Source organism: Sinocyclocheilus rhinocerous, unplaced genomic scaffold (genome assembly GCF_001515625.1).
Source record: "Sinocyclocheilus rhinocerous isolate Xijiao unplaced genomic scaffold, SAMN03320098_v1.1 scaffold506, whole genome shotgun sequence".
Lineage (NCBI taxonomy): Eukaryota > Metazoa > Chordata > Actinopteri > Cypriniformes > Cyprinidae > Sinocyclocheilus > Sinocyclocheilus rhinocerous.
Window position 1 is genome coordinate 266,435 of NW_015647040.1, and position 9,771 is coordinate 276,205.

The 9,771-nt window shown below is 39.5% G+C and overlaps 1 protein-coding gene across 1 annotated transcript in view; it reads left to right on the plus strand.

The window, feature by feature from the left end:
• The window catches only part of LOC107708519 (ankyrin-1-like), a 92,308-nt gene that overhangs the window by 59,357 nt on the left and 23,180 nt on the right, over nucleotides 1-9,771 (plus strand). Inside the window, 22 exon segments of the mRNA XM_016512784.1 lie at nucleotides 1,226-1,324; nucleotides 2,213-2,311; nucleotides 2,409-2,507; nucleotides 2,584-2,691; nucleotides 2,803-2,880; nucleotides 3,104-3,202; nucleotides 3,289-3,387; nucleotides 4,075-4,173; nucleotides 4,282-4,479; nucleotides 4,713-4,811; nucleotides 5,621-5,719; nucleotides 5,894-5,992; nucleotides 6,091-6,288; nucleotides 6,585-6,683; nucleotides 6,789-6,887; nucleotides 7,026-7,223; nucleotides 7,395-7,493; nucleotides 7,634-7,732; nucleotides 7,848-7,946; nucleotides 8,160-8,252; nucleotides 8,349-8,421; nucleotides 9,196-9,216. Coding sequence (XP_016368270.1) covers nucleotides 1,226-1,324; nucleotides 2,213-2,311; nucleotides 2,409-2,507; nucleotides 2,584-2,691; nucleotides 2,803-2,880; nucleotides 3,104-3,202; nucleotides 3,289-3,387; nucleotides 4,075-4,173; nucleotides 4,282-4,479; nucleotides 4,713-4,811; nucleotides 5,621-5,719; nucleotides 5,894-5,992; nucleotides 6,091-6,288; nucleotides 6,585-6,683; nucleotides 6,789-6,887; nucleotides 7,026-7,223; nucleotides 7,395-7,493; nucleotides 7,634-7,732; nucleotides 7,848-7,946; nucleotides 8,160-8,252; nucleotides 8,349-8,421; nucleotides 9,196-9,216 — 2,353 coding nt within the window.

Here is a 9,771-nt window from a genome sequence, read left to right on the forward strand (position 1 = left end):
AAAAATGTATCAAGTGCCATGTAAGTGGCTTTGGATAATAGTGTGTACCAAATGCACATAAATTGTAATGTTTTTTCATCCATTTAGAAGCTTTTCAAGATCAGAATGCCTTTAGAATTTCTCCTTTTGTGTTTCACAGAAAGAAAAAAGTAAATCAAGCAAATGCGACCTTATTTAGCCATGAAATGGAGACCGAATTTGCATTTTGGGTGAACTATCCCTGACTGCTGAATGAGCAATCTAGTACTTGGCTGGCTACTTTGCACAAATATCATTTCATTATATACACAATATACAGTATATACAATATATAATATGTATATGTATATATTTATATATATATAGTATTGTGTGTGTATATACAGTATATATATATATACACACACACAAAAAAGTATCTTTTGCTCACCAAGGCTGCATTTATTCGATGAATTTTCAGCGGCCATTCATTACTCCAGTCTTCAGTGTCACATGATGCCTCATTTGGTTCTCGTGAAACATCAATTCACAAGCACATCATTTCATTTGATCAATTTAATGCGTCCTTACTAAATAAATGTATTAATTTCTTTAAAAAGGAAATTACTGACCCTAAGATTTTGAATGGTATACATTTTTACTATATATTTTCATATAATCCATGGATGTATAACACTGAGTGTGGGTTTCAGTACTGTGTGATATTTCCCAAAACATTATGAAGCACGTCCAGTGAATATTAATACCAAGCGGGCACGTGTGGCTGTTTTCATCAGGGCTCCTCCCCACCGTCTGCAAGCACCCCTCCGTCTCCATTCTGTCTTTCTCTCCTCTGCGCATGCACTGTGCAGCTGCAGTAGGAGCTCATTAGAGATGAGTGACACTGCAGTATGAAGGGGATTCCAGTCAGACTAGCAGAGCAGAGCCCCCCTATGGCCGCACCAGACTACACACCCAGCTTCCTTACAGAAGCACACACTGTACCGTGGGCCGTTCTCCTGATCAGCCTTTACCTCTCCCGGCCTTTTTGTCTGTTTCCTCCGCCGCTCTATTTCCACACCCTGTTTAATGAGAGCTCCACAGATCTGTAGATGTCTCAGTGCTTCACTGTTATTTTTAGGCTGCCCTCCTCTCAGTGAGTCATTTGACAGGTAGACGGGAGAGATAAAGAAATAGACTTGAGATGTGTCAGGGTGTGTTTTTTGTTTTGTTTTTCAACACCTCATATTTTCTCTTGTATTCGCAGAATGGGCTTAATGGGTTGCATTTGGCCTCCAAAGAAGGCCATGTTAAGATGGTGCTGGAGCTGCTGCACAATGGAATTGACTTGGAGACTACTACAAAGGTAAATCTACTTCCTTCAGTCAGTCAGGCTTCCTCCAGCGGGCCAAAAACAGATTTATAAATGGGATAGTTCAGGCTCAGTTGTTATACAGTACATTTCTTGGCAACTGTAAAAAGTCATTATCCTACAGATATTAACTGTTAATGAACTCTTACCCAGTGGAAGAAATATTTATTCTGAATATCTATATTAATAAATAACTATTTATTGAACTTTGCCATTTATTATGTTGGCAATAGCAATAGGCAACACACTTCTCATCATTGCTGAGATTTGAAATATAGGTTAGTGTACTTATAAAAGTTGACAAAATTACAAATTTGTGCATTTAAAATGTACGGTTTATCTCATCTGGGAAAATTAATCAAAAATATTGATGATTGTCTTTCATTACAACTTTTTGTCCAATTAAATAATCTGTAGAATGAGAATGTCCCTCCCACTAATGTCATAATGCATTTTATTTCTATAGCACCTTTCACTTTTGTAGGTAAAAGTGTCAAAATATAAGACATTTTAATAAAAATAAAAAAACTACAGTAAAACTAGTACAATGTCTTTAGAATAGACGAGAAAAATAACTGTCTAAATTCCAATGATAAAAAGGTTTGTAGTCTTGCTTTGTTGCAATAATCATTTAGAATGTTACAGAATTCTGAATTAACGTATAAATAAATAAATAAAATCACTGTTTCATGCGGTAGAAATCGCACATGCTCATATCGCTATTTTTAGCATTTGCAATTGCAAAGCCCTAAAAACAAGCAAAAATGAAACCAAATAAAAGCAATAAAATTAAATGACATCTTCAAAATACTGTATATGCTATTTAACATGCATTGTCGGATCTTTCTCTGTATTATATTTACATGACTATTCATTTTGCAGAAAGGGAATACCGCCCTTCATATTGCTGCTCTGGCCGGTCAAGAGAAAGTGATTGCTGAACTGGTCAATTATGGTGCCAACGTCAATGCCCAGTCTCAGGTTAGTCTGAGCCTCAAAACATGAATCAACAAACCTCGAAACATGTTGATGAAAAGCTTAATTAATTTGTTCTGTGGTGTTATGTTGTGTTCTGCAGAAAGGCTTCAGTCCCCTGTACATGGCAGCACAGGAGAACCACTTAGAAGTGGTAAAATATCTACTTGAACATGGAGCCAATCAGAGCCTTCCAACTGAGGTGAGTGACATCTTGAAATCAAGCTCAGCTGAAATCAAACCCAAATGACCCTACAACTCTTGATTTCGCCCTCCAGGATGGCTTTACTCCTTTGGCGGTAGCTCTTCAGCAGGGTCACGAGAACGTGGTGGCCCTCCTGATAAACTATGGCACCAAGGGCAAAGTGCGTCTGCCGGCCCTGCACATCGCATGAAACTGTGTGCTTATGGTTAGTCTTCAGCAGGGTCACGAGAACGTGGTGGCCCTCCTGATAAACTATGGCACCAAGGGCAAAGTGCGTCTGCCGGCTCTGCACATCGCGGCACGCAACGACGACACGCGCACTGCTGCCGTACTGCTGCAGAACGACCCAAACCCAGATGTCCTCAGCAAAGTATGTGTGTTTGTGCACATCTGAAAGGTTTTATCTCAGCACGAGTGAGATTACGCATCATGACTCACTGAGCTCAATGGAGTCGCTCTTGGCTTGTAATTGCAGTGATGACTATGTGACAAGATAAACAGAACTGACTTTGTTTAAAGATCCGTCAGCGTAGGTGTTCCTGTTTTGTACATGCACTGAATCAATGAAATGCTACACCATTTTTTTCCCGTAGACCGGCTTTACTCCTCTCCACATCGCAGCCCATTATGAGAATCTCAGTGTCGCACAGCTTTTGTTAAACAGAGGAGCCAACGTGAACTTCATGCCGAAGGTCAGTGCAGCTCTCAAATTAAATGCTTCCAATTATTATGTGAACGATTATATGAACTTCTCACTTTCTCTCCTTTTCTCTTGAAGAATGGCATCACTCCATTACATATCGCTTCCAGGAGGGGGAATGTGATTATGGTGCGGCTTCTGTTGGACAGAGGAGCTCAGATAGATGGCAAGACAAAGGTACAGTATCCATTAGGGACGTGCAAAATATTTTCATAATCAAATAGCCTCAGTTTGCAGTGTTGTTGTTGTTAACTAAAAGTATTAAAAATAATTTTCATTGAAATAAAGCTAAAATAAAATGAAATAATGAAAGATGACAAAACTTAAACTTAAAAAACCTAAAAGAAAATTTGATAAAATGATTTCATAAAAATGTTGTATGTTGTATAAAAATGCAACTGAGAGCTGAAGTCCTAACACTGAAATAAATATAAATGAAAGCTAAATAGAAATATTAAAAAGCTAGTAATGAGAAAAGCAATACATAAAATACAGTATATATAATACCCTCCTGTCTTCAGAGTATCTAAATAGACTAGTCAGTTAGTTTGATGACAAACTAACTAGTCGACCCTCCTGAATTCATAGTATCTATCCAACCATAGTCACATCTCACAGTGACATTATTTACTGGCTGATGAAAAATCTCACTGCTGAGACTGCTGAATCTGACTTATCTAAGTCTAGTTAGTGGAGGATGACCTATTTTAATTCCTCTTGGGAAAAACAGGTATTTTCTCTTTGTGACAGCTTGCTGTTTTAATGGTATGCATACATAAATAAGGACAGAAAATGCAGCTCATGTAGGATACACTGAAACATGGCTGATAAACCCATTTGCAAAATTGCTTATTTTTTCTGCAGGATGAGCTGACGCCGCTGCATTGTGCAGCCAGGAACGGTCATGTACGTGTGGTGGAGATCCTGCTAGACCAGGGTGCTCCTATTCAGGCCAAGACCAAGGTGACCAAACTATATTACTAAGATGGGCAATACAGTTATGGATTTTAGCTTTATTGATGCCATAATCATGCTGATCAATTGATAATAATGATGGGTCCCTCCTTGCAGAACGGTCTGTCTCCCATCCACATGGCAGCGCAGGGCGATCACATGGACTGCGTGAGGCAGCTGCTGCAATACAACGCAGAGATCGATGACATTACCCTCGACCACCTGACCCCGCTGCATGTTGCAGCACACTGTGGGCACCACCGTATGGTCAAGGTGCTGTTGGACAAAGGGGCAAAAGCTAATGCCCGTGCATTGGTTAGTGCATCTGTCGTTTTCCTTTTCCATACTTCTTTTCTTTTTTCATAAATATTACCAATTGATGTAATTGATTACATCCATAAAACAAGCTGAATTTGATATTGATATAATTAGATTAGTCAATACATATAGAGCAGTATTAATAGTACATAAACCTGGTCCACCATTTAAAAGCGTACAACTGAACATATTGAACATAACATTAGTTGATTTTTTGGTCTGTCTTTCAGAATGGATTCACTCCATTGCACATTGCCTGCAAGAAGAACCACATGCGGTCCATGGACCTTCTGCTGAAGCACTCAGCGTCTCTGGAGGCTGTGACTGAGGTCAGATTACTCTCTGGCTGTCACTTTGATGGATAACCTCTGTTCACTTTGCACCATCTACGCCTTTAGCTTGATCCTTGTAGAAAATAGAAAGACTGTAGGAATGAAAGGTGACAAATTCACGATTACTTCTCAAGACAAGAATATGTTAACATAATACACTACCCAAAAGTTTGGGGTCAGTAAGATTTAAGAAATTAATACTTTTATTCAGCAAGGATGCATTAAACTGATCAAAACTGACAGTAAAATATTTGTTACAAAAGATTTCTATTACAAATAAATACTGTTCTTTTGAACTTTCTATTTTATCAAATAATCATAAAAAATGTTTCACAGTTTCCAAAAAAATGTGAAGCAGCACAACTGTTTTCAACATTGACAGTAATAAGAAATACTTCCAAATCAGCTTATTAGAATGATTTCTGAAGGATCATGTGACAATACAGATTGGATTAATGTCTGCTGAAAATACAGCTTTGCTATCACAGGAAAAAATAACATTTTAAAATACATTAAAGTAAGAAACAGTTATTTTAAATTGTAATATTAGTTTACAATATTACTGTTTTTACTGTATTTTTGATCAAATAAATGTAACCTTGGTTAGCTTTTGAATGGTAAGGTATACAGCATTAATACCATTAGTTTTTTTACATAAATTATTTTTATTAGTGTAATAAATTCCTTTAATATTAATATATTATGTTAATATTAAATGACATATATTTTTGTTGATCCATTGGTGCATGACAGAATCATTAAACACATTTAAGGTCTTTGCGAAAATGCATGTTTTTGTCTCTTAGTCGGGTCTGACCCCTCTTCATGTGGCTGCGTTCATGGGGCATCTCAATATAGTGAAGAGTCTGCTTCAGAGAGGAGCTTCACCCAACGCATCTAATGTGGTAAGAAATGTGTAATCTATTCAGCACCTCGGAGATACCCAACAATCAAATCCCAAAGGCACAGCTATTCTGCTTTACAAATGGGCTAATGTCTTTAGCAACGATTATGGCAGTGTTCACAGTTTTCTTTTCAGAACTAAATGTTTGTGACTGTGTTTCAATTTGCCGTTGTAGAAAGTGGAGACCCCTTTGCACATGGCTGCCAGAGCAGGGCACTGTGAGGTGGCTCAGTTTCTGCTACAGAACAATGCACAGGTGGATGCCAAAGCGAAGGTACACCAGTCATACAAGCTGTTTTAACTTCATTTATCTTCTTTTTACATTTTTTTTTAAATCTCACGTGTCCTCTATCTCGCTCTTTCATTTCACAGGATGATCAAACCCCCTTGCACTGTGCCGCTCGAATGGGGCATAAGGAGTTGGTGAAGCTGCTCTTGGAACATAAGGCCAATCCAGATTCGACCACCACAGCAGGTCACACTCCTTTGCACATCGCCGCCCGCGAGGGACACTCCCAAACCACACGCATCCTGCTCGATGGGAATGCCCAACAAACCAAAATGACCAAGGTTCACTCCTCTCAGTTAGCCCTTCGCTGAGCCCTGCCTTAAAATGCTTCTGACCAATTATGCCTTGAAGTCCAACTGTTGGCGTCCATTGGCGTCTTGTGTGTTTTTTAGAAATTATCCCAAAAAAATATGGTTAAAAAAACTCCTATGCAAAATTCTGTAAAGCCTGTAAAGTTAGCAGCAGTAACTGCTACTAGGTGGGCGCAGCTTAACAAACAGTCAATTTCACTAACTGACAACTAAATATTCACAGCTTCACCTGTGTTCTCAGTGTGTATATCTGTGTTTTCTTACAGAAAGGATTTACTCCTCTACATGTAGCATGTAAATACGGGAAAGTGGATGTGGCGGAGCTGCTTTTGGAAAGAGGGGCCAATCCCAATGCAGCTGGGAAGGTAATTCATCAAGACAAACATCTGATATCTCAGTACTTGTCTGCTAATATCAGATGACGGTCAGCGGTGACTGACTGAGGCCATGTGTCTCCTCTCTCCCCTCAGAATGGCTTGACCCCTTTGCACGTGGCCGTCCATCACAACAACCTTGATGTAGTCAAGCTGCTGGTCAGCAAGGGCGGCTCTCCGCACATCACGGCGAGAGTAAGATACACATAAACACCATACGAGATTTGGGACGGTGACTATTCTGAGCTGTGACGTTAAGGGTTGCATTCTATTTCACACTTTCAAAAGCCATCCAAGAAAAACAGTCACTTTTAGTTTTCTTCCATTTGACAGAATGGCTACACAGCCCTGCATATCGCAGCCAAGCAGAACCAACTGGAGGTGGCAAGCAGTCTGCTGCAGTATGGAGCTAATGCCAACTCAGAGTCACTACAGGGCATCACCCCGCTTCACCTGGCGTCACAGGAGGGGCAACCTGACATGGTGGTGCTGCTCATATCCAAACAGGCCAATGTTAACCTGGGCAACAAGGTGATACACTGTTTAAGCTTTGGTTAATTGGTATTCGATCTACGTTAGAGAGAGAAAAAACTAAAAAAGGTTGAGATGTGTTGGAAGAATATGGAAAAGGATGCATTTAATATTCTTCTGATATCCTTTGTGTGTGTGTGTGTGTGTGTATGTGTGTGTGTGTTTGTACAGAATGGGCTGACACCTCTGCACCTGGTTGCTCAGGAAGGGCATGTGGGCATTGCAGACATGCTGGTGAAGCAGGGTGCTTCAGTCTATGCAGCCTCAAGGGTAAGACACTTCAATGCGCACAGAAACACACACACACACACACACTCAGCAGGGCCATCTGTAGAACGTCCTAGAATTTGTGCCCTCAGTGCCTTGTGCGATATTTCCTTATCACCCTTTTAAATCGCTCTCTCTGGTAGATGGGCTACACACCCTTACATGTGGCATGTCACTATGGGAACATAAAGATGGTGAAGTTCTTACTCCAGCAGCAAGCACATGTTAACAGCAAGACAAGAGTAAGTGCTACACTTCTGGATGTACTGTACACACTACACAGGCTTTTCTTTTTGTACAATTTTTAGTGCTAGTATGTACTTCTGCGATCTCATTTTCCCTTATCTTCTTTTCCAGCTGGGATACTCTCCTTTACATCAAGCAGCCCAGCAGGGCCATACAGACATCGTCACCCTGCTGTTGAAACATGGAGCCCTGCCCAATGAGATCACCACTGTGAGCAGACCCCTTTCCCCCATACTTGAAATATAATTTTTCTCATCAAAAAATAGTATACACTGCTTGAATGTCTGATGAAGAGCATTTGGTCTGGGTAATTTCTGCTGTCATGCTGCCAGTCCTCTGCAGTAAACATAAGCTGTTATTTCATAATTATCCTGTTGAAAAGACGTGTAAGATTTAGTAACCTGACTGTGTTATCTGTGGCAGAATGGGACGTCACCTCTGGGCATCGCTAAGCGGCTAGGGTACATCTCTGTCATTGATGTGCTGAAACTGGTGACTGAGGAATCCGTGTCTATGGTGAGAGCCGTTTGCATCTCACAAACTGTATCCAGTCTGAATTTGTGCAACATTCGCCTTCTCGATTTGTTAATATATTCCCTCTCTATCCCTCAGATCACCACCGAGAAGCATCGCATGAGTTTCCCAGAGACGGTGGATGAAATACTGGACGTGTCAGAAGATGAAGGTGCGTACGGGTGGCTCAGATTGGATTTAGCCTGAAGGATCATACTGCAGTAAATGGCGCATTAAAGCACTGATTCTCAGCTGCTGTGACAAGGTCTCGGTGCCGTGAGGTTGGTGCTAGATTCTCGAATTAAAAACACGAGCCAGTAGGCAGATGAGGTGGTGGGTCATATCCTGAAAGTGACAGTCTGAAGTGAACTAGAGATTAGATATGTTATCCCACTCATAGTGCTGCTTTGACTACTTTACTTGACTGCACAAAGTGATTTACACACATAGGATAATTTATGTATATTAAAGCATTTTGTGTCTATTGTAAAGCATTTTAAGCTCTGTTTTTCACACATAGTTATCATATGGCTTCAAAAGAATATAGCACTTGATTGAACCACTTTTATGATGCTTTTGTATCACTTTAATGTATTTTTTGATGCTTGATAGCCATTGGTCACCACCCAATTTTATTGTAAAGAAAAGAGCAGCTTGGACATTCTGCTGAATATTTCCTTATATGTTTTACAAAAGAAAGAAAGTTTGGAAAGACAGAGTATGGACAGAGTTATTGAAAGATGACAGAATTTTTCATTGATCCCTTCCCTTTCTTGGATCTAATCGTTAAATGTGTTTGTTTCTTCTGAGAGATGATTGAAAAATCTCCATTTATTCAGGACTTTAATGGATTGAAAGAGCAAAGTGTTTCACGATAATCTAAACCTACTGTAAATCTACGGTAGCAACGCCAGCCTGAAATGTTCCTTCTTCCTTCCCGCTGTAGGAGTTGCTCAGCTAACATTAGGTAGGAGCGTCTCCTTCTCTCTGGCTTGGTTGTCCGGTTCTCAGTGGTTCGTGAAACGTGTGCCTCCATTTCAAGTACTCTCATCTTGTCTCTGGCCCTCAAGTCTCTCTAACCACTCTCTATTCTAACATGTCGCTTCGTGTTACTACAGCGTCGGCCCCTCGTCACTGTGTAGTCATGATGTTTCTTTTCCTTTTCTGACAGTAACATGTGTTTGTGGATCCATCATTGACAGGACTGCATCCAAAATTACTTTGTGTTCTCAGATTGTTCCAAAGGTGTTTCTTCAACTATGGGCACTTTTGGCTCTGTGCATTAAATAAACACACTTTTACTGCAAGTCAATTTCTAACATATATTATATTATATTATATTATATTATAAACATTTTATATGCATTTAATGTTTATTTTATATTTAATGTGTATATATGTAAAACAATAATAGTTATACATAAGACATGTATTATATTATATTATATTATATTAAACTTAATATATTTAATGTGTTATGTGTTATATAAGTTGTTTTCTGTGTATTATATATATTTTTTTT